We start from the raw sequence: 25,538 nt of genomic DNA on the forward strand, positions 1-25,538 counted from the left end.
TGTTGTTCTTGCTGTTGTTATTTAGTTGTTTTTCTTTATTTATTACCTGCCCTTCACCCTAAGGCCCAAGGGTGGGTTACATCATTTAAAAACAGTATTAATAACAATTCTGACCATTCTTCTTCTTTGGTGATCACTCGTAGCCGAGTAAGATTGTCTTCCATAAACACAGTTTTAACAATGAGTCCGTAAGTGACTGTGGAGGCCAATTTTGGATCCACATGTCTTTCCACAGTGGGGACATTGGTTTCTGCACGGGAGTTGATCACAGTGTGGATTTGCCAAGTGTGCCTTCCTCTTAGCTCGTTTCTACCTTGTGTCCTGAATTCGAGTGTCTTCCAAGCCCATGACACCTTTGGTAAAGGCTGTTCTCCAACTGAAGAACACTCGCAAGCCAGTTTTTCCCAGTTGTCAGTGTTTATACTACATTTTTTTCAGATTTGCCTTGAGACAGTCTTTAAACCTCTTTTGCTGACCACCGGCATAACACTTTCCATTTTTAAGTTTGGAATAGAGTAGTTGCTTTGGAAGACGATCATCAGCCATCCAGTCCAGCAAAGTTGATGTTGAAGAATCATTGCTTCAACACTGGTGATCTTTGCTCCTTCCAGTACACTGATATTAGTTTGCCTGTCTTCCCAAGTGATATTTCAACCATAACAAATAAGGTACAGTGGTACCCCGCAAGACGAACGCCTCGCAAGACGGAAAACCCGCTAGACGAAAGGGTTTTCCGTTTTGGAGGCGCTTCGCAAAACGAATTTCCCTATGGGCTTGCTTCGCAAGACGACAGCCCATAGGGAAATCTCCGGGACAGCGGGGAAGCGCAGCACGTCTTCCCCACTGTCCTCGGACCTCCTCCCGCCGCCCGGCATCGGAACGAAGCTCCGATGCCGGGCGGGGGGGGAACGCCTTCTCCCACCGCCCGGCATCGGAACGAAGCTCCGATGCCGGGCGGGGGGGGGGAAACGCCTCCTCCCACCGCCCGGCATCGGAACGAAGCTCCGATGCCGGGCGGCGGGGCAGGAACGCCTTCTCCCGCCGCCCAGCTTCGGATGGCTTTCCTGAAGACTTGGGGTGGGAGGAGGGTTTTCCTTCCCACCGCCAACATTCAGAATGCTGTTCTGAATGTTGGCGGTGGGGAGGAAAAACCCTCCTTCCACGCAAGCCCCGGGAACAGAGGGAAAGCGCTGCGCGCCTTCCCCTCTGTTCCTGTACCTGTCCTGAAGGCTTGCGGTGTGGAGAAAAGCCCTTCTCCGCACCGCCAGCCTGGCAAGCGGTTTCCCTAGGAATGCATTAATTGATTTTCAATGCATTCCTATGGGAAACCGTGCTTCGCAAGACGAAAAACTCGCAAGAAGAAAAAACTTGCGGAACGAATTAATTTTGTCTTGCGAGGCACCACTGTAGGTCCTGAAAACATACAGCTGAGGTGTTAAAAAGCCAGGCTAAAGAGGTGACAGGTTGAGTGGCCTTTACTCCCTTCCCACCAGCGGCCTTGTCAGTTTTGGGTAGGTCCAGCTCAGACTATCCTGCTTCGCTGGAGAGCCAAGCTGGGAGTGCACCTTGAGTCTGAACAAAAGGAAGAGTTGGAGAGACTTGTAAACCTTTTGGCTTGAAAGGAATCTCCCGCTGAGCTGCTGGGAAAGGAGTAAGAAAGGCTTTCTCAAGGCAGCAGGGGGCAAGCCAGCAAAGGTGGAGCAGACCTACACTGTAGGACTTCTAGCATTTATGTCAGGCAATTTGGCGTTTCTGTACACGGTCCCACTTTAATCTTCCTTCCTACAGAAACCTTCCTCAAAACCCAGCTTTTCCCCGCATGGGGTCCTTGCTTATCCTCCTAATCTTCATTCCCCAGCTGTAACCAAGCTTTCAGGCATGTGCGACTGCATCTGCCCACACTCCTCCTTTCCTTTTCTGTCCCTGTCTCTCCGTCCCCCACCCGCTTGAGAGCAGAGATTTGTGCATGTTAAGACAAAGTCAAGAGGTGTACTGGCAGCGATTGGCAAATCTGTTCATTTCAGCTTCTCTCGGTTTCTCATTTTTCCTCTCAGAGGTTCTGTTCTTCACATTTCAACATCAGTTTGCAAATACTGTTTTGAGAATGAACATGCACCAACATTTTACAGCAGATTTCTCCCACTATACAGTTGTACCTTGGAAGTCGAATATCTTCATTCCCGAACATTTTAACTCCCGAACGTCGCAAACGCAAACAGTGACTGTTCCGGTTTGCAAACTATTTTTGGAAGCCGAACGTCCGACGGGGCTTCTGCGGCTTCCAGTTGGCTGCAGGAGCTTCCTGCAGCCAATCAGATGCCGCGCTTTGATTTTTGAATGTTTTTGGAAGTCGAATGGACTTCCAAAATGGAATACGTTCGACTTCCAAGGTGCGACTGTACATGTTTGTTTTTAATTTTGCCTAATGTACACCATTTCGCAAATAAATTTCTCCTGATATACTGCATTTTTAATTCTACTTTGATGCAATTTGTGCATATTTCTTGGCTGGAGAAAAGCCTTCCAAGATTTGGAAGTGTGTGGTAGCAGCAGTACTCCCTAGCTTTTTTCTTTTTTTCTTTTCTTTTTTGGGGAAGGAGGAGGAACAGGATTCTTGGATCACTTTATAATTTTAAGCTAAATAATTTATCTGCTCCTTCCATGTCTGTCTCCTCTTCACTGAGAGCTTAACCATATTTACCTTTTGCCCTGCTGTTAGGAGCCGAGGTTCCCAGTTTGATAACACAGTAAGTGTACGTAATTAAAAGGGAGGATTTATTGCAAAACAAAAAACACAAGCAAGTATCTCTGGACGGCTCTAGCAAGCCTCCAGCCCCCATCACTCAGTTGATCCTTCTGAGGAGTTCTTCCTGTGTCAACCGAAGAGATTGAACCTTCGACCTTTACGTTTCTTATTTTGCTTCCTGTCTAGCAGCCTTCCTATACACCTATGCCTCAGACTTATTTGGTCAGCTGCAGCCCCTTCCTGTTCCGGAAAGCTGTCTCTGTGGCTTTCCATGCCTGTCTGGGCTTCCGGGGAGCTTTTGCTGTGTTCCAGCCAGCTCACTGTTCCTCCCTTATCATCTAGCCACCCAAGGTCAGGGGGATTCAATGCTGGCAGCTGCGGGCTCTCCTGTGTCAGCGTGAAAGCCCAGCCTCCCTGTTCCTGACTGCATTCTGCAGCCAGCTGCGAGATTACACTTGGAGCTGGTGTGTTCATGACACCTGTTCTCTCCCTGGGGCTTTCCCCATGAGAACCTGTTCTTTAAAGCTGAATCGGAGCAAACAGCTATTCGGGTTTTCTACGGATTGCCATTTGCTCTGAGTCAGCATTAAAGAGTCAGTTTTGACGGGAAAGCTTTGGAACAACAACAACAAAAAGTGCTCATGAGCCATACCTTGAAATCACAGAGGAAATGTAAGTGCAGCTAAGCCCTGACTTTCAGGATGGTTTTACCCCTGCCCAAACCTCCTCAACACCTTTGGGATTCCACTGGGATGAAATTTAATTTTTATTTTATTTATTTATTAAATTTATATACAGTGGTACCTCGCTTCAGGCTACATACGCTTCAAGTTACAGACTCCGCTAACCCAGAAATAGTACTTTGGGTTAAGAACTTTGCTTCAGGATGAGAACAGAAATCGTGCTCCGGCGGTGCAGCAGCAGCAGGCCCTATTAGCTAAAGTGGTGCTTCAGATTAAGAACAGTTTCAGGTTAAGTACCGACCTCCAGAACGAATTACCAACCTGAGGTACCACTGTACTGCCCTTCATCACAAGATCTCCGGGCAGTTCACAGAAATGTTTAGCCCAGACCTACGTAGTTCAAAGCCAGACTGAAGTCAGTGGCTGATCTTGGGAACTCAAATTTCAGCGGTGCCCTGTGCAACAGCAAAATTCGGCCCACACACCCCGTCTTTTATGCTCCATTCTAAAGAAAGTACTTCGTTTACTAAAGATTTACCCTAAGAAAGTAGTCAGTTTACTGGATATTTTTGTTGTTTTTGATACTATTTGACCCCTGCCTGTTGCTGCTTCTCGTGGCCATAGTATTCCCCCTTTTTTTGCCTGTAACCTCCTTTGCCACTAAATCTGACTGGCTGTGATAACCTTTGTGATGTTCATGCATGTGCACATCATAATTTCAGATGGAGCAGTGCGGCATCATCAGCAAAAGAATACTTGGAATACTTGGAATAATTGCAATCAGTCAGATTGACAGTTCAATCCTGGCTGTGTTCGCTGAGCAGTAAATCTTCCTCTGCTCAGTGGAATCCGCCCCCTAAGTAAGTGAGCACAGGGGGGCATTGTAAATGGCAGGGACGGCAGATGAGGCAGGAGAAAGTGAGGGCAAATGAAAAAGGTGAGGGAAATGATAAAGAACAGAAACAAAACTGTATTCATGAGTGCCAAACTCATTGGAGGCAGGGAATATTGGATACTCATAAAAATGAACACAAAATTAGGTTTGACCCTGCACAGGGCACTTTCATTTTTGAAACAGAACTGCCCGTTCTTCTTGTGATTACATCTGCAGAGCTCCAATTAAGGTGTTGACAAAGGGAAGAAATTGGCCGGCATGCAGGGCAGGGAAAACATGCCACTTTGTTGATCATCTCAGGGCAACTCTTTGCTATTTGTTTAATTGCTGCTCATCCCCAATCCTTGCTGTCATTCTTCACTTTTTAGCAAACATGATGAATTCATTTCAAGCGAGCCTATTCTCTAAGGCATGCAGGGTGTGATAGGGGCATCATAGCCAAGTGATAAAGATGCGAATAATTTCAGCCTCGCTTGATGCCAATTTATCACTTGGCTAGCAGGACCAATGCCAGCACAGGATCTGAGTGCCACATGGCTGTAAATTCTTCCAGCATTGTTATGCTTTCCAAAAATAAAACGATGAGCTCCAATGAACCCTACTACTTGCTGAGCCCGCCAATATGCTAAGAAGATGCTGAGATCTTCCATATGTTCCATTTTAACTCTCAGTTTTGAATCTTTTGACTGGAATATGTTGTCACCTACCCAGAGCTTTGGAGTGGGTAAAATGTCCAGTTTTTGGTCAAGACTGTGAGATAGACTAGACTGAGACTTTGAATCCACAAGCTTTGCAGCTGAGTGGAGATTTGAACCTGCATCTCCTCAGCCTTAGTACAACAATAAGTATCCAAACAGACCCCTGTGTTGCAAAAGAGAACATCAACAATGTTATTAACAATTAGAATTTCCTCCTTGTTCGGGAACGACTGCCCTTCCGAGAATTAATAATTCCTTGCATACATTTGCTACCAATGAATTGCAAACTTTATAATTGGGACTGGGCTTTGTTCCAAAACCGTTATATAAGGTTTTTCAGACCAGGGTTGACCTATTTAAACTAATACGAAATATAAAACTAAGTGATAAGTTTGGAACCAATAAGCCGGTTAGGCGCCAGTTCAGGCCCAAATCATCATTTACTCCAGCTAATACGAATCCATCTATTTCTTTATTTCACCAACTGGTATTACAAGATTTGGAAAAATTAGAAAAGAAGGATCCCAAAATTAAGGACAATTTGTCCAAGTCACAACGTGATTGTTTGAAAGCTCTTTCACATGATCCTAACATCATTATAAAACCTGCCAGTGTTGGACATTATATTTGCTGAATACACTAAGCTCCACAGCTTATCTTTCCTTGTGCAAAGTATGGTACCTCGCTTCATTTAAAGATTTTCAGAGACTTTGAGACTAAGATTTGATTTTGAATTTGTTATTGTTTGAAGGAATTTTATCAAGATTGTCTATTACGTATGTATACGGTTATCGTGTTGCCTAAACATTGTTGACGATCTCCTCAGTCTTAGTCTGACACTCTAACCACTACACCACATTGGCCAACAGGACCAGGAAGCACTGGACCACCACAATACGCCTGGTGTTCTCAATGAGTTCTTCAGGCTGCTGACCACCAAGGGGGTCCCAGTTCTGGTGCAGTGTGACAGATGCTTCCGGTTTCCAACTGACAATGCTTGTTAACTGTCTTAATAGTGTTGGGATACTGCCAGGGAGATAAAGTCCATCACGGCCCCAAGCCGTCTGCCAGACGATCCATTGATCTCCCGTAGGCACGCAGTATCAGCAATTAGCGACATGAGTTTCTAGAAACAAGCTTGCCACACTCTAGAGCTCATGCACACTCTATCAGCAGATAATTCACAGCAGAAGTTGCACGCAGGAGAGCATTATTTACAAGTTTTATTCAGCGTTAATCAGAACAAAGAAAGACATGACTGCCTGCATCAGTGTCTCCGACACAGAGGGAAAACGAAAGCAATAGAAACATAAACATCCTGTGAACAGGAAATACGCAGACTCTGTGACTCACAGCCTGCTCCCTTTTAAGGTGGAATGGAAATATCCTAACAAATAGTGCCATGGAAATTGCTACACAGAGTTGTGAAGGTGACCGCCTCCCCATCTTTGTGTCATGGCCCTGCCCACAAATTCAAACAGAAAGTGAGGAAACAAGACATTTCATTTGTACTCAACAGTAGCCGCAAGGCTATTGATTGCAAAAAATTGGAAAAGTGGTATTATACCAACAAAAATAGAGTGGCTTGACAAATTATTGGAGTACTACAATATATCCAAAACAATGGGAGAAATTGGAAGGATCTCTAAAGAGAAGATAGACAGGGATTGGAAGATGTTTAAAGGATACTTGCAAAACCATATTGAAAAATCAGAACTCCTATTAGAATAAACAAGTTCCGTTTTAAATACTGAAATACTAAATAGAATGGATAACAATGTGTAATAGAAAAAGAAGCATGAAATTAGGTTAAAGTTGTGTGAAAGAAAGTAATAGAACTGGAAAGAAATTGCAATTGAGTAGATTGGAAGTCTAACACAAGGGTGGGGTGAGAGGTGGTGGATGGTGATGGGAAAAGGAATTATCTGTGGGATTGAATGTAGGTATGTTTGAATATTTTTAAGGATTGTATGAAATGTATGTTTGTATGCTTGTATATTCGCAATATGTGTATATTAATGCTGAATTATTTTAACAATAAAAACTTTTCAAATAAAAAAAATAAAGGAAATGAGGAAACAGAAAATGAGGTCTGCATGGTCTGAAACTGGATATTCTAGCGGTGGGGCCCAGACACTTTGCATCCTGTGCCACAATGGCCATGAAGGAATTGCTAGCCTGATTTCTGCTGCTCTATAGCACAGCTTGGCTGATGGTTGGGAGATTTGCTGCAGCCTTAAGCCCAGTGGGATCAGACGACATGGAGAAACCAATAAGGTCCCAGATGACATTGTATAACTACTGTCTCTAGCCTGGCTCTTCTGCCTGAGCTATTTGATTTTCCTTGCAGGTTGAGCTGGAAACCTTGCCGAACTGCTCAGCCACCAGCTCTGAAACATTCTAGTTTATTCTTAGGTCTGTGCAAAGCACAGAAAGAACAATAAAGGGCTGGTGAGTCAACGTGCTGCTAGAATGTGTAGGTGGGGCTTCTCTAAACATACAGATGGAAAGAATCCCAATAGGTCATTGCCATGGATTCTGTACTCTGCTTAATCAAATCAGTGTGGAAGCGAATTACATTCCCGCATGATTACTGCATGATCTGTTAAGTAGAACCATCCAACCAAGAGTACCATAGATCAGCATGGTCAGAGACAGTGGGAATTTGTTTGATTAAAGCTTGTTTTAATCTCACTCTTCAGCCAATTAAAGACTCTCAGTGAAGTTTACAAACACCAATATTAGGATTTTAAGTCGGAGGGAAAGACTAGATAAAATGGAGTGGGAGGGAATCTTTTTCTGGATGAAGAATTAACGGAGAACTGGCTCACCCACCCGCAAGTCCCATTTTTGACAGATGGATTCCTAATTCACATTGTCCAAAAAAAAAAAAGTGAACTGAAAGAACCGTTCTTCAGAATATGCACTATTCCAAATTTTGCAATGCAGTTCTGCAAGTAAGTAGTGTGTTCAGAAATCTGAATGCTAGTTTAAAATGTGCATCAAGATGCATACATCTTAATGTTAGTGAAAGTAACCCACACAGATGTATTGAATTAGGGGGAAATGCATTGCCAAAATGTGACTATTAGGTAAAAAACAGAAATGTGTATATAAAGAGATATTTGAACAAAACTATTGGTGAATTTTCATGAGGACTTTTAAAAATTGCAAACCAATGTAGCAATGTAGAAAACTGAACTTAAGATTGGAAAAATCTGAAACCAATAGAAACTGAAATTCATAGATCTGGTCTCAGCGTAAGATCCAAAGCCCAGCTATCCTGAAAAACGTGGAGACCAAGCACAAATAGATGCCAGGAACCCAAGTGCTACTATAGGCGCATGCAATGGTTTGGGTCAGGAAACTGTCTCCTCCCCCTTTGACAGCAACTCCCATCACAATTCCAAAGACCATAAAAAGTGCTTCAGTATCGATTTCTTCAAAACAAAGGGGGGGGACCAAAATAACCCTCCCCCTAAAAACTCACACTTCATGCCTTCAATCACAACTCAGAACTAGGGTGAGGTATCATTTGAAACCTGTTTGAAGTCCATATTGTGATACCAGTTTCATAATTTTTCACCTGGCAGTACATTGTGAACATGATGTGTGAGCGCTATGCAAAAAACACAATGTGGGGAAAACCATGAAGCCAGCCAATGCTTCCCTCGATTCCTTCAACCCCTGTTAATTCTGCCAGCTCCGCTCTCTTCTGCCTCCTGCACAGGGGGCAGCGAATTGCAATACCAGGCGCCAGCAAAAATCATGATGTGGCCAAAAACGCGAAGCCAGCGAATGCCTCTGCTTTGCCATCCTTATTTCAGACATCGTAATATATTGGTATATTGTGATGTTTAGCTGGTGATGTATCACAATGTTGAAAACCAGATATCGCCCAGCCCTACTCAGAATAATGCAAAGTCACACAAAAATACATCACCACCAAGGGCACTGCTCCACAGTAAGGAGTATAAACAAGCAAACAAATAAATTACAGAAGTAGTTTTTTCTTTACAGTCACTTGTGTATTTGGTAGAAGCAACATCAACTCGTGAGTCAACACCCAGACACTGTTCCGGGACAACCAGTGTTTTTTTCCTACAGATGGGCTTAATTATCAAGCTGTACAGTGAAGTCTAAGCAGTACAGTGAACCTTGGTTCCCAAACTTAATCCATTCCGGAAGTCGGTTCCAAAACCAAAGCATTCCAAAACCAAGGCGCACTTTCCCATAGAAAGTAATGCAAAATGGTTTAATCCATTCCAGACTTTTAAAAACAACCCCTAGAACAGTAATTTAACATGAATTTTACTATCTAACGAGACCACTGATCCATAAAATGAAAGCAATAAACAATGTACTATAGTCACACAATCAATCAGTAGCTGAACTTGGTTCCACACAGTCACACAACCAAAACAAAAAAGAGCGACAAAAACACAAAATAAATAGCAAAAACAGACAGACCTAAAAAAGGAAATGTGGCACTCAAAACGGAGCACGTTCGGCTTCCCAAAAAAGGTCGCAAACCAGAAAACTTACTTCCAGGTTTGCAGTGTTTGGGTTCCATGTTGTTTGAGTACCAAGGCATTTGAGAACCAAGGTAGCACTGTATACAATCAACAGTTTAGAAAAATGAGCTAATCTGTCCCTTTATGCCTATCTCCCAAGGGAAGAACATCCAGAGGCTCTCCAGCCTTCTACTTGTGAACAAGAGCTCCACAAGCCACCATTTTCTGGGTGCCACCGCATGACCCAGGTAAGGGGGGGGTTGAGAAGGGCACCTTGCCATTTCACGTCAGGTGGAGAAATGGGATGTGCCGCCTTGAATCTCAGCCCACATAATTTATATAAATGCAATCATTCTGGATTGAAAAGGGCTATTATAAAGATTTCACATTTGAGTCATCTTAAAAGAAATCATTACAAAAGTATATATTTTTTTTATTAAAAAAAACCCTGCAGAGAAACAGGTTGATAGCAGGGCCCCTACAGAGCCCAAGGCACAGTTCCTTAAAAAGCAGGTTCCCTTTTGATGTGCTCAAGGATGTGATCACCAGCTGTTCTGGTGGCACTCGTAGCAACATACCAAAGAGAAAGGCCATTGACTGTCTTCTTCAGGTGAAAGTTTCCCTGCTGGGCCCACAGCTTAGGCATAAACCGTTTGACAGCTATGAGAACAGCATGTCCCTGAACAAGAAAGTGTGCTCTCCCCTCTCTGCTTGGCGACTGGCTTGACAGAGATCTGCCAGGGAAAAGAAGAGACCATTGTCTTTTGGCTGCCATTATCATCTGGGCAAGACCTGTTTGCAAGTCCAGCACATTTCTTGTTGCTGGGCAGAATTGCTGTGAGACAAGGCTTTGTGCTGCCCTGCTGCCAATGGAATGCCTACTACTCGACTCGCCATACCTTTTTAGCATGCTTCAAAAACTTGATAAACCTGTTAAGGCTGGGAATATTTCACCCAGCCAGTTGGTTTTTCGCCTACCTCATAGCAAATCGTCACAACTTTGTAAGGTTTGGCGGGTAAGCATTGGAGTATTTGGATGGAGGGGAGGGGAGGTAGTGACCATCACCTACCCCTCCTAATTCAAGGGTATTCCATTAAAGGAATCTGAGGGGTGTGGTCTCTGTCCAAAGCCCCAGACGGGGGGGGGGGGCTAGGGCCATGGCACGACCCCTAGCGGTGACCCTGGGGGAGTTCCTAGTTGATGTGCATCAGCAGGGCTCCCCCTACTGGAGGTTAACCCTTCCAAGACTCCTGCAGATGGGCAGGGGTCAGATATAGTTGGTTTGTTTCCAATGCCTAAGCCAATACCACTCACATTCTGTAACCTAAAATACTGGTCTCATGTGTCTTTATTACTTAACATCTCGGGAGGGTTTGGGACCTTGCCACTCAACTAGGAGAGAACTGAAGCGGGAAGAGCAGAGGCAGTTTCCACGCAGGCATAGTCTCCAGCTTCATGCACACAGACCATCAAGCAGTGGCGTAGCGTGGGTTGTCAGCACCCGGGGCAAGGCAAGTAATTTGCGCCCCCTAACCCGTGGATTTGCACCCCCTAACCCTAACCCCCAGATGTTGCGCCCGGTGCGGCCGGCCCCTCCTGCACCCCCCAATGCTACGCCACTGCCATCAAGGGACAGCTGGTGGAGGGTGAGTAGACCCCTGTTGCTGCAACTGTGCCATAGAGCACAGACCTGGGAATAACTGCCTAGATCAGGGTTCAGCAAACTTTTTCAGCAAGGGGCCGGTCCGACTATATTTTTTTGGGGGGAAATGAACGAACTCCTATGCCCCACAAATAACCCAGAGATGCATTTTAAATAAAGGGACATATTCTACTCATGTAAAAACATGCTGATTCCTGGACAGTCTGCAGGCTGGATTTAGAAGGCGATTGTGGCGGATCTGGGTCCCAGGCCTTAGTTTGCCTACCCATGGCCTAGATGCTAGACTGGTGTGCATGGGTATTTGGAGCCATAGAACCAACTGTGTCAGCTTTGAAGAGTTAACCATCTGCCGTGTGCATTCCTTTGGCTGGGGGGGTGGAGTGCCCTTGACACCCAGGTTGCTTTGGGATGCTGCCAAATTCAGCCCTACCAGGAGGCAGTGTCAAGAAATACGCCTGAAGCCAGGGCTGAGGAGCAAGTACAAAATGAAGGTGGAGAGGTGGGAAGTGAAGAACAACTGAGAGCACAGGAACGTGTCAGTGTTCAGCAAGACCTTGTTGCTTAAAAGCAAGGCTCAGCCGGGAACAGGAAGTCCTCTTATTACTCCTTCTTGCCCAGAAAGATCCAGACTGGGGTGGCCAAAGTCAGCCCAGGACCTGGAAGTCCATTGCTGAAAAGCAGGCACCTGCAGTTCAAAGATTTGCCACATGGGGCAGCTGAAGAGACGCAGCCATTTCTGACATCACCACCCCAGAGCTATTTTTCTGCAGCTATCACCAGCTGATGGACCTTTCAAAAAAAAAAAACCAAGGCATGCACACACACACACACACGATTTGAGGTATTTACCCCTCATCTTTCAAGATAGTCTCAAAGCTATTAATTCAGGCAAAGCTCAGTGGGGCAGGGGGGGGTGCGTGCACCATGGTCAATAATTTATTACACAGCCTTCAATGCTTTTAACACCTATTACGTTAAGTGACTGAGCTGTGGAGTTAAAGTTGGGGTGTGTGCTTTAACTTGGATTTTGCCTTATTTAGAAGGTGGGGAAGCTCTGAAAGCAGCAGGAAACCACTGTTCTTTTTTATATATAAAAAGTTAAGGCTGGGGATTTTTTTTAAAAAAAGAATTAATTGCACTGAGTTGTAAATGTTCCTTTGATTTACTGTCAGAACACTTTGCCCTCTCCAGTTCTGCATGTACTGAATTCTATGTACTATCTGTAGAATCTGGTATCTGGTACAGGGACTTGGAGATTTTATTTTATTTTATAATAGCCATTCTTCAAGACTTGCAATTGTGGGAAAGCACTGAAAATGTTCTGGCCGCAGGTGCAAAAGCTAGGGAGACTTGGGTGATCCACGCACTCTTCAAGACCACGTGTCCTATTTTGAGCTCAGGGGCTCAAGAGCTCTCAGGGAGTAGCTCAACCTGTGGCTTTCTTGTTCAGCTGATCTCTCAGAGCTGACCCTTGCACCAAACCACTGGATGTTAGCTAGCTCCCAAGCGACGTTCAAGCTCTATACAACTCAAGATCAGAATATATAAAAGATTGTGCTCTGCAGGAGAGTGCACCCCACAGATACCATCTCATTAGGAGATGCCCTCCGTATGATGTAAGAATTGGGCCTCAGGTACCCTTTGGACCTCCCCCTCGGTGTTGTGGCTAGTAGGACTTGGGAGGCAGGGTTCAAATGCCCACATAGCCATGAACCTCACTGTGTGACCATGGGCCAGACACTGCCTCTCAACCTAATCTACCTCTCAGAGGTGTTGTGGGGAGTCAGTGAGGATGGGATGAAAGTTGGGGTAAAAATGCAATAAATAAATTAGGCGGGTGCCTCCTCTATTGTCTTTCCATTGCCTTTTGAAGACCTTCCTTTTTCAACAAGCCTTTTGTCCCACTCTATGTGTTGGATGGGGTGCTGGTGGCCCTGTGGGTTAAACCACAGAGCCTAGGGCTTGCCGATCAGAAGGTTGGCGGTTTGAATACCCGCGGCGGAATGAGCTCCTGTTGTTCGGTCCCTGCTCCTGCTAACCTAGCAGTTTGAAAGCACATCAAAGTGCAAGTAGACAAATAGGTATCGCTCCGGCGGGAAGGTAAACACCGTTTCCGTGCACTGCTCTGGTTCGCCAGAAGCGGCTTAGTCCTGCTGGCCACATGACCTGGAAGCTGGACACTGGCTCCCTCGGCCAATAAAGCGAGATGAGTGCCACAACCCCAGAGTCGGTCACGACTGGACCTAATGGTCAGGGGTCCCTTTACCTTTACCTTATGTATTGGATATGAATTTTTAACAATGTTTTGACATTGTTTCTATGTGTTCTTATTGCGGATGCTTCTTTTGTTCCATGGCTTTGTGCTGTTGCACAGGCAACAGGGTTGATGCAGATACTTCCTGAGGTCCTGAAGCTCTCCAGCGAGGCTGGGAAGCCTCAAGGCAACTAGTGTGGCTGGTCATGCTACCTTTAAATAGAGGGGGGGGGCTGAGGAGGAGGTTCGCTTAGTGTCTCTGCCAGAAGCCATGGCAGAGAAGCAGCAGAGGAGAGGACTCAAGCTGAACTCCAGGAACTGGCCCTTGGGAGGTTTGGAGAGTCAGGCACACAATCCCCAGTGAGGGAAGTCCTCACTTCATGGCCCATAGCTCAGTGGCAGAGCACATACCTTGCATGCAGATTGTCCTAGGCACAATCTTCAGAATTTCCAGTTAAGAAAAACCCACAGGTAACACCTGATGTGAAATGCCCCCGCCAGAGAACCACTTCCAGTCAGCCAATACTAGGTTAGATAGACAAATTGCCTGAGCCTGGTACAAGATGCCTCTCTATGTTTTGAAACACAAGAAGATGTCTTATGCTGAGTCAGAGCCTTGGACTGTCTAGTTTATTATTGTCTGCGCTGACTGGCAGCAGCTCTTCAAGATTTCAGACAAGAGTCTCTTCTAGCCCTTGAAGCATGTGTTTTCTTTCACAAATTGCTAGCACAGAAGTCCTGAATGGAACCAGAACTCTAGCATAAGCGGTAAGGAGTGTTTAACCTTAGGTCTCTATTATAGTCCCAATCCTGATTGAGGCCCATATGCTGGCAATTGTGGGGGGAGGCTTGCAATCAAGGCTGAACTACATGATGGAGCATGGAGCATGACTCTGTGTTCTCTTGATGGAGAAGCTGGGCATTCTTTATATTTCTCTGCAGATAGCGAATACTGGCAGGCAACAATGCAAAATGGCAAACAGATTATTATTCTTTTAATGAATAAATTAGCCCATGTGCTGAATGAAGAATAAATATTTCTGTATATTTATTAGTCACACTGTTATAGCAGTGTCCCTCCCAGCTGACCTTTTTGAGAAGTAAGGGTAAATTGTGAATAGTAAATTGCGATAAGTAAATCGATCTCTTCTGCTCCAACACTGTGAGACAAGCTCAAACCCTTTAGGAAAATTTCTTGGAAAGACATTGAAGAAAGAAAGAAATGTCGAGTAACTGGGTAGTTTCATCTAGAGTTCTGGCCAAAGAGAGGAGAGTCTGTAAAAGCAAGCTAGCAATGAAGAAATGCTCGCCCTGTTTTGAGTTTTCCATTCCTTGCGTTCCTCAGGCGCAATAAAAAAAAAGTATCTCAAGTATTAATATCTTCAATCTGGCTGGAGTTGAAAACTGCGGTTAACCGACTCACAAATCCGTCACAGGATCCTGAGCGGTTTTCTCTCTGTGGTTTCTTGACTGTGTGACTGAACATGCCTTGCGCGAGGCGTGGAGGGAAGAGGGGGGAAGCCAGGCTGAGCTTGTTATGAGGCTGTGTGTGTGGTTGTGGTTAGTGTAGGGACAGGCAGCCTGAATGCATAAGGCCCTCTCCTAATATCATGTGGCCCCCAGCCTAATTTCACGCACGTGGAGAGAAGCCCAGGAGGAGCGCAGGAGGGAGGGGAAGCCAAAATGGCTGGAATTATGGAAGGGGGAGCCGAGGCAGATTTAGGGGAATGCAACCAGTTCACCTGCACAGCCTCAAGGGAGCCACAGGGGGTGCCACAACTATTATTTAGAATGGAGTGTGAGAGGCCCGGGGGGGGGGGGCACCAAACATTGGCTTCGCCCACAATGCCACTGAAATTTGAGACCCCAAGACCCAGCACTGGGAGGAGTCATGCAAAACCTTCTGCAAGCAACCAGTTCAGATCTCTTGCAAGAGCAATCTCTTCCTCCCTGAGTAGATTGCTTAGTGGGGGCAGAGAGCAGGGGGAGGTGGGAAGAGAAGGGGTGGCCATACCAACTTTTTGCTCTGACCCTTTATTGTTGATTTATTAAATTTATTACCTGCCCTTCACTATCAGGTCCCAGGGCAGGTTGCAACAATTTAAATTCAATATTAAAAACAGTTAAATTGCAGCCATAGGTTTCCATCACTCCCAAGAGATGACTAAAAATGGCCCTTGACCAGTAAGCAACTGGAGGCTGGGCCATTAGGACTGTGCATTGCCCCGCCAAGCTCAGGCTGTTCTTTGCCAGCAGCAACCTACTTATTTACAACCAGTCCAGGGGGTGACAGGGACGCGGGTGGCACTGTGGATTAAACCACAGAGCCTAGGACTTGCCGATCAGAAGGTCGGCGTTTGAATCGCCACAATGGAGTGAGCTCCCATTGCTCAGTCTCTGCTCCTGCCAACCTAGCAGTTCGAAAGCACGTCAAAGTGCAAGTAGATAAATAGTTACCGCTCCAGCGGGAAGGTAAACGGCGTTTCTGTGCACTGCTCTGGTTCGCCAGAAGCGGCTTAGTCATGCTGGCCACATGACCCGGAAACTGTATGCCAGCTCCCTCGGCCAATAAAGAGAGATGAGCGCCACAACCCCAGAGTCGGGCACGACTGGACCTAACAGCCAGGGGTCTCTTTACCTTTACCAGGGGGCGACACAGCCTGCCAGCTCCATCTGCATTAGTCCCAGTTGCCCTTGGAGGGCATGGCAGGGAGGAAGAAGGGGTCAAAGCTAGAATTAGTTGGCTCTGCCTTGTCATTGGTTCTGGTGCCACCTCCTGTTGGCTTCCACTCATTGCGTCTCACCAGTCACCACTGGCCTCGGCAGGAAAAAATGTCCCCACTCCTGCTTTCCTGAGTGCAGGGCTCACAAGTCATGGGCATATTTATTGCACCACTGTTTGATTTGCTATGAGTACACATCTTGGAGCACATCAGACCAGCTTCCAGGCAATGTGTGTGTGTGTGTGCACTCAGTGACCTGAATTGGGAACCTCGTGACCTCAAACTGACTTATAGACTGGCACACTGGCCTGCTAGCTGGGATTTCAAGAGCCCTCTACCAATATACAGGCAACAGAACCCTGATATCCTTTGCCCCAGTGCCTGGTAGATGTGTCTACTAGACCACCCACCACTCACTTCAGCAATATGTTCTAGCCACTAAGGAAGCACCTTTAGCAATCTTCTAAATCAGAGATGGGGAACCTGTGGCCCTCCAGATGTTGCTGGAATACAACTCCCATCGTTCCTCACCATTTAGCACCCTAAACAGCATCCTCCACTGCAGCTGAAAACACCAGGCCAGCGGAGGTTTATGGCAGGCACATACAGCTCTGTCCTAAAATGCTTTGCTGCCTGTGTCAGCCACCTGAGACACCCATCTCACTCTGCCTAATAATAGAGCCAGCCCTGTGGCTCATGGCTGTGAATCAGGCATAGGAAAACTCGGCCTTCCAGATGGTTTTGGGACTACAACTCCCATCACCCCTGACCACTGGTCCTGTTAGCTAGGGATGATGGGAGTTGTAGTTCCAAAACATTTGGAGGGCTGAGTTTGCCTATGCCTGCTGTAAATCCATGTTTATATTATTATGGCCAGTGTGTTAAAGAAGGGATGGAAGATTCATCACTGTGGGGGCTGTGTTTGCAATAATAATAAAAAACACAATACCACCCCCTGAGTAAAACAAATTTGGGGAACTATGCAAACATTGGCAGTGGAGATGCACTGGGCTGGAACTGTGGACAGAAACACGCACAACGAGAAAGAAGTCAAATGCAAAACCAGTACTTTATGGTCCCTGGCGGGGAGGGGAAATCTTTCTACTCATGCTTGCAGCTTTCCCTGTTAATTGTAACTGTCGTCTTCCTTAATGAGTCCAATCAGCTTCAAGGTCTTTGGCAAGCAACACCGGGAGTTGGATTCCCAGTTGTCTTGGTTGCACAATGTTGAAATATTTCATCTCGGGCTCTTGCATAACCTACTAACCCTTGGAGTCGGTGTGGCCAATTATTTTCCTTGTTGAACCAGAGGTCTTCCCATCTAACAATGCCACTCAACATCAACCTCATGAGATTAGGTCAAGCCTACCGCCAACATGGGAAGAATCACATCTCCACTGCGAAAATTCAAGTCGCATTAAGCAGCAGGAGGAGGTAGAATTATGAACTGGACCAACTCAGGTGGTAGATTGGGAATTGCAGTTCTGAATCATCCCCTGAGTAAAAAAGCTCACTGTTTGTAGGAACAGTGCATCAGGGTTAAATAGAGCCTTCACCCTGGTGTGCTAGCTTTCTTCATTCAAGTTGGCTTCCTTTCCATGTGGGAAAGCATTCAAAAGTCACAAACACAATGTATGCCTATTATCTCTCAATAATTTGTTCATGTGGCAGAAGTCTAACATTATTTTTCCTAGATAAACTGAACCTTGGGAGGAAATATTCTGTATATTCTTTTATATTTATTTCCGGGGGGGGGGGGGTCAGTCTCTTCCTGCAAAACAGCAAAGACTATCTATTATGTCACAATAAATTTCTAAGTCTTTTAAAGTGCCACAATTTATTTTTTTGTTTTATTTTTCCCCCCTTAATTTATTTATTTTACATGTTTCCACCCCTGCAAACAGACCTTGAACTTGGGGATGTGGAAGGACCAACCAAATTTCAATAAGAGCCATACAATGTAAACAAAGATTCAATAGCAAAATGTTTTAACACACACACACACACACGCAATGTTTCATATAAATTGCCTAAGGGAAAAAGAAAATCCTTACCTTGAGTGGTACAACTTGCATCAAAATGGCAAAGTTTGTGAGATGGTTACACAAACAGACCGAATAGTTGGAATCCCCTTCATCACGCACGCAGCCTTCATTAGACCAAACACCACTTCCATTGCTAAAAAGTGCATAAGAATAGGTGTCCATGTTATTTACTTTGAAACGTTTCTGCACTGCCTTTCCAAGGTTTGAGATCACTTATAAAATCTAATCTAAGTTTTTAAAACCACTGCTTGAATTAAGATAAAGGTAAAGGACCCCTGGACAGTTAAGTCCAGTCAAAGGTGACTATGGGGTTGAGGTGCTCATTTTGCTTTTCAGGCAGAGGGAGGCAGTGTATGTCCACAGACAGCTTTCTGGGTCATGTGGCCAGCAGGACTAGACCACTTCTGGTGCAATGGGACACCGTGACGAGTGCCAGACCTCACGGAAACACTGTTTACCTTCCTGCCGCAGAGGTACTTATTTATCTACTTGCACTGGTATGCACTGGCAGAGGAAGAGGAGTGCAGGGGGAGCGCACCACCCCCAGCAGCATAATCCACACCCCCAGGATGCATGCCAGCCCTGCCCCTACCTGCTTCCCCCCCCCCAGTGCCTGAGCATGAAGCTCCGCCCCTGCTGGTGTGTTTTCAAACTGCTAAGTTGGCAGGAGCTGGAACAGAGCAACGGGAGCTCATCCCATCATGGGGATTCAAACTGCTGACCTTCTGATTGACAAGCCCAAGAAGCTCAGTGGTTTAGACCACAGCGCCACCCACCACTGCTTGAATTATGACGCATGGGTGGGGAAGAGATATAATGAAATCCTCACACCCCACCTCTTGACTCCTCCTAATTTCAGAAAAAGTGTAGTGGTGGGATCCAATAGCTTTCTAAAAAGAGTAGTTTGAAAGGCTATCACAAACAGTAAGGGGATGAGCATTTAGTGCATGTTTTGCACACAAAAGGTCTTTGGGTCAATGCTTCACACCTCCAATGAGGACCGGGGGAAACCGCGTCTGAAGCCTTTAAGAGCTTCCACCAGTCAGTATGGATTGTACTATGTTTGATGGGCCAATAGTCTGGCTCAGTATAAGATAGCTTCTAAAGTTCTCTTTTCCCCTGCATACAAGCAGTTTGAAAACAGTGCTCTTCAACCTTGCATTCACAGATGTTGTTGGGCTATAACTGCAATAATCCCCACCCAGCTTAGCCAAAAGTCATGGGTGATGGGATCTGCTGTCCAACAACATCTGGGGATTCAAGGTTGAAGAACACTGGATTAAAACACAATATAAAACAAAGCACAGAAGATAAAATGGTGTTCCAGCAAGAAAACTCATGGATAAGCCAGCCCAGTTGAAAAGATGTGAGTTTTGCAACCCCTTCTACAGCCCACGAAGAAAGGGAAGCTATGCATTTTTCAGGTGAGATCATCCTACAGTAATTGCAACTGCACAAAGCAGCTACAGCAATTGCATTCTGGTGTTATTGCAGTTGCACAGCATCTCTATCCTTGCCTTCATTCTACAGTCTTGGAGCAGTTAATATAGACAGATGTACATCTCCTCGACTGTACATCCGTAAAGCTCATTCGATCATAAGGCAAAATTGTAATAAATTGTTCTGTAAATGCCAGCAGCCTAAAGTTTAGTGCACATTTGATTCTTTACCCAAATCCAAAAAGAAAGAGAAATTTGCATCCAACTAAGTAGACCTATTGTAATTAATGGACCCAAGTTAGTCATGTTCATTAATTTCATCAGGTGTGTTCAGAATATGAATAACAATGGATACAGACCAGAACATGTGTTTCATTAAAAAAAATAATAATCCTGGTGGATCGGGACAAGGACCCATCTAGAGACTAATACTTTGTTCTCACATTAGCCAACCAGATGCCCATAGCAAGTGGAGCCAGAGTGCAACAGCGGTCTCCCCACTTGTGATTCCTGGCGACTGGTATTCAGAGGTGCGCTGCCTCCAATAGCAGAGGCAGGCCATTGCCATTGTGGCTAGTGGCCACTGATAGCCTTGCCCTCCATGAAACTGCCTGATCCTCTTTTAAAGCCATCTAAGTGAGTGGCCATCACCACTTCTCATGAAGCCAATTCCATAGTTCAACTATTTCCTGTGTAAAGTAAAGGTAAAGGTAAAGGGACCCCTGACCATTAGGTCCAGTCGCTGATGACTCTGGGGTTGCGGTGCTCATCCCACTTTATTGGCCAAAGGAGCTGGAGTACAGCTTCCGGGTCATGTGGCCAGCATGACTAAGCCACTCCTGGCGAACCAGAGCAGTGCACGGAAACGCTGCTTACCTTCCCACTGGAGCAGTACCTATTTATCTACTTGCACGTTGACATGCTTTCGAACTGCTAGGTTGGCAGGAGCAGGGACCAAGCAACGGGAGCTCACCCCGTCGTGGGTATTCAAACCACCCACCTTCCGAGCAGCAAGCCCTAGGCTCTGTGGTTTAGACCACAGTGCCACCTGCGTCCTGTGTAAAGAAGTACTTCTTATTGTCTGTCATGTGTCATCAAACATTCATTGGATATGCCCTAGTATTATGAGAAAGCATGTGGGGGGATACTTCTCCTATCCACTTTCTCCAAACTATGCATAATTTTATACACCTCTATCAAAAGTTGCCTCATAAAGTGAGCACAACAGGAGTCTGCCATAAATATGCAGGTGAGCTCACTGCTGAAGTTTCAAAAGGAAACGAGCTTTTTAAATTGGAAGAGATCGGCCCCTGCAGAGCTCTCCGAAGAAAGGAAGGCAAAGCATCCCAGGGTAACTTTCCATCATTAAAACTGCCCCAAAAGAAAAAAAGGGGGGAGACGAACCACAGAAGGACAGAACAGTGTGTGTGTGCATTGGCAACCTAAACCTGTTATTGCAGCACAGCAAGGATTCCACCCCCCCCATCCCCCAGGATCTTAGTGTGTCCAAAGGACAGATAACCTGAATTTAAAAGATATCTAAGCTGGCTGGTTGACACATTTGCCTCATAATTCGTGTAGTATAAAAATATCAGTGGCTCGTTGGCTGCTGGCCATGCTGGTCATGTTCTACCTCCAATGTGCTTCTGATTAGGTAAAAAGGTAAAGGACCCCTGGGAGGTTAGGTCCAGTCAAAGGCGACTATGGGGTTGTGGCGCTCATCTCGCTTTTCAGGACGAGGGAGCCGGCGTTTGTCCGCAGACAGCTTTCCGGGTCATGTGGCCAGCATGACTAAACCACTTCTGGCACAACGGGACACCGTGATGGAAGCCAGAGTGCTTGGAAATGCCATTCGCCTTCCAGCCGCAGTGGTGCCTATTCATCTACTTGCACTGGTATGCTTTTGAACTGCTAGGCACTGTGGTCTAAACCAGGCAAACTCTGCCCTCCAGATGTTTTGGGACTACAACTCCCATCATCCCTAGCTAACAGGACCAGTGGTCAGGGATGATGGGAGTTGTAGTCCCAAAACATCCGGAGGGCTGGAGTTTGCCTATGCCTGGTCTAAACCATTGAGCCTCTTGGGCTTGCCAATCGGAAGGTTGGCAGTTCGGATCCATGCGATGGGGTGAGCTCCTGCCTCTGATTACCAGTTACTGGGAATTGCAAGTGGGGAGGGTGTTGCACCCGGGTCCTCCTTCAGGGTTCCCCCAAGACATCTGGCTGGATACTGTGAGAACACAATACTGAATGGGATAGACCTTTGGTCTGATCCAGCAGGGCTGTTCTTACGTTCTTAGTGAGATACACAGGCAAATAACACTCTATGTCCCTGTAGTGGTCAGCAGTTGCTACAAGTGGCTGAAGCTAGAGGATCCCTTTAGTTACATATGAAGAGCCTGCTAAATCAGGCTAATGTAGGGTTGCCATATCCCAGATGTATGGCAACCCTAGGCTAATGATCCATCTGGTCCACCATCCTTTTCTCATGGTGGCTGTAATGGGTATGAGTTACTCGTGCGTAAACTGGTGCCTTTCTCGGCTAATTTGCCTTGCTAAAACTTTCTGACTGTGCAGCCCCTTCTCATTGTGACTGTCTCAGTCACTGGCAGAATCCGTCAGTGGGCGTTTCTTGAGCCTCTTCCAACATAAAAGTTGTTTGACACCCAGTCTCCCCTTCCTCTCACTGCGCGGGAGTCTTCTGCGCAGGGAAGGCGTGGGTAGCAGAGGACCTGGGCTCTCCTCACTGATGTCCAGTGAAGAGTCCTGGAGCCCTCTCTCCACTTCCCCCATCTGCCCCCCTTTATCCCTGGTGTTGCGCTGATTAGCTTCCCCCTCTACTGAGCTGTTTCTCCCCCTGCTGCTGGGTCCTTCGCCAGCATCATCTGGGAGCCTCCCCTTCGCCTCTCGCTCCGATGTCAGTTCCCTGACAGTGGCCAACCTGATAGCCTACCTTGCTTCCATAGAAGTCAATTCACCTTGGAGCACAGGACACTGTCCTATGCCAGGCCAAATTCTTGGCCCATCTGGACCACTAATGTCTACTCTGACTGGCAGCAGCTCTTCAAGGTCTCGGGAAGAGTGGGGTCTTTCCCATCACCTGATACTTGGTTCCCAAGTGGCCTCCCATTGAAGCAGAGAACAAATTTGGCTTAGCTTCATGAAGGCAGCTGGACAGTGGTACCTCGGGTTAAGAACTTAATTCGTTCTGGAGGTCTGTTCTTAACCTGAAACTGCTCTTAACCTGAAGCACCACTTTAGCTGATGGGGCCTCCCACTGCCGCCGCGCCACCAGAGCACGATTTCTGTTCTCATCCTGAAGCAAAGTTCTTAACCCGTGGTAATATTTCTGGGTTAGTGGAGTCTGTAACCTGAAGCGTCTGTAATAATAATAATAATAATAATAATAATAATAATAATAATAATAATAATAATAATAATATATTATTTATACCCCACCCATCTGGCTGGGTCTCCCCAGCCTCCCTGGGCGGCTTCCAACAAAGTATTAAAATACAGTGGTCTGTTAAACATTAAAAGAGTCCCTAAACAGGGCTGCCTTCAGATGTCGTCTAAAAGTCTGGTACTTGTTCTTCTCTTTGACATCTGGTGGGAGGGAGTTCCACAGGGCGGGTGCCACTACCGAGAAGGCCCTCTGCCTGGTTCCTTGTAACCTCACTTCTCGCAGTGAGGGAACCACCAGAAGGCCCTCGGCTCTGGACCTCAGTGTCCAGGCAGAAAGATGGGGGTGGAAACGTTCCTTCAGGTATACTGGGCTGAGGTCATTTAGGGCCTTAAAGATCAGCACCAACACTTTGAATTGTGCTCGGAAACATACTGGGAGCCAGTGTAGGTCTTTATGTGGTCTCGGCGGCCGCTCCCAGTCACCAGTCTAGCTGCCGCATTCTGAATTAACTGTAGTTTCCGGGTCACCTTCAAAGGTAGCCCCACGTAGAGCGCATTGCAGTAATCCAAGCGAGAGATAACTAGAGCATGCACCACTCTGGCCAGACAGTCCGCCGGCAGGTAGGGTCTCAGCCTGCATACCAGATGGAGCTGGTAGACAGCTGCCCTGGACACAGAATTGACCTGCACCTCCATGGACAGCTGTGAGTCCAAAATGACTCCCAGGCTGCGCACCTGGTCCTGAAGCATCTGTAACCCGAGGTACCACTGTACTGTGTGCCTTTATATCACAGTAAAGAGGGAGTCAGCAACAATCCACTGGCGTGAAGGTGCAGCTCAAACATGCTGCAATTCCCACTGTACATAAGCAGGCCCTGCTGTCAGAAAGCCAACTCTGGGGTAAAAAGAAAGCTTTGTTGATTGTGTATATCAGCCACCTTAAAGTATTGCAAAAACAAAGCTCAGCATCTGCCATATGCTATGCTAATGGCACAAATATGTTACTCTTTGCTGAGGACTGAATATGCAAATTAACAATTGAACTAATTGTGCACCACTGTTGTTGAAGGGTTGCTCTCTGGGTGTAATGCAATCAATACAGTGGTGCCTCGCAAGACGAAAAGAATCCGTTCTGTGATTCTCTTTGTCTAGCGGTTTTGTCGTCTTGCAAAGCAAGCCCATTGACGGATTAAAGGATTAGCGCTATTAGCGGCTTTTAGCGGCTTCTCTGCTGATCGGATCAGCTGATAAACAGCTTAGTGGCTTAGAAAAAGAGGGGGAACCAGCAGGAACTCGCAAGACATTATCGTCTTGCGAAGCAAGCCCATAGGAAATTCGTTTTGCGAAGCACCTCCAAAACGGAAAACTCTTTCGTCTAGTGAGTTTTCCGTCTTGCGAGGCATTCGTCTTGCGGAGCACCACTGTAATACTTCCTTTTGTATCAAGCTTTCAGTTATGCAAAGTGCTACACCTGCATTATGTAACTGCAACCCCTACTTACAACCAGTGGCGGAGCAATCTGATCGGGCGCCTGGGGTGGCACGCATGCCCTGCGCCCAGGGGCGGGGCCAGCTGCCTGCGGGGGCGGGGCCAGCCAGGGCAGGATGCTCTGTGGGGCCTCCGAGGAGTCTGCCTGCCTCCTCCCACTCAGCCGCCCTACAGCTGAGGGGGAGGCAGCGGACGGACTGTTTGGGGCAGCACGGAGCCTGCGGGCACCCAAGCCACTGCGTCACTCCCGGGAGAGATGCATGGCTCGGGCATGCTGCAGGCCTTGTGGTGAGTGCCACCTGGCATTTTGCCACCCCCCTCAGTGGTGACACCTGGGGTGGCCCGCTCCCACCGGTCCCCCCTTCCTCCGCCCCTTCTTACAACAACCTTATTAAGCAAATTGCATTATCTCCCCATACAGTGGTGCCCCGCAAGACGAATGCCTCGCAAGACGAAAAACTCGCTAGGTGAAAGGGTTTTGCGTTGCTTTGCTAGACGATTTTCCCTATGGGCTTGCTTCGCAAGACGAAAACGTCTTGCACTTTTTTTTTAAAGCCGCTTGAAGAGGCGCAGTTGTGACGGACCGTGCTTCGCAAGACGAAAAACATCGCAAGACAAAAAGAATCGTGGAACGAATTCTTTTCGTCTTGCGAGGCACCACTGTATTGCAGAAAGCAGGAGGGAAGACTGAGATGGATAGAAAATGGCCTGCCTAAGGCCATGTATGGTGGTTTATTAATTATTATTTATCATTATTATTATTATTACTACTACTACTACTACTACTATTCCTACTACTACTACTACTATTCCAGATTGTATTGCTTTATCAAACATACTGTATCTAAGCAGTTTACATAAACTGGTATAACATATGCAATTAAAACAGCAATAAAACTGGCTTTAAAAATAATAAACAGAATAAAATTATCTTAGCAGTGTTATTCAAACTGAAGACTTCCATCATTTCTTGCTCTATTATCC

At 46.3% G+C, this 25,538-nt stretch overlaps 1 protein-coding gene across 3 annotated transcripts in view; it reads right to left on the reverse strand.

Annotated features, from left to right (window-relative positions):
• Window positions 1-25,538, reverse strand: part of ADGRD1 (adhesion G protein-coupled receptor D1) — a 283,150-nt gene that overhangs the window by 124,885 nt on the left and 132,727 nt on the right. For all 3 annotated transcript variants that reach the window (XM_083476427.1, XM_083476426.1, XM_083476428.1), the window contains one exon: window positions 18,232-18,355. In XM_083476427.1, coding sequence (XP_083332553.1) covers window positions 18,232-18,355 — 124 coding nt within the window. The remainder of the gene's footprint in view (window positions 1-18,231; window positions 18,356-25,538) is intronic.

The sequence above is a fragment of the Podarcis liolepis genome, assembly GCF_965112155.1.
Source record: "Podarcis liolepis genome assembly, chromosome: 15".
Taxonomy (NCBI): Eukaryota; Metazoa; Chordata; class Lepidosauria; order Squamata; family Lacertidae; genus Podarcis; species Podarcis liolepis.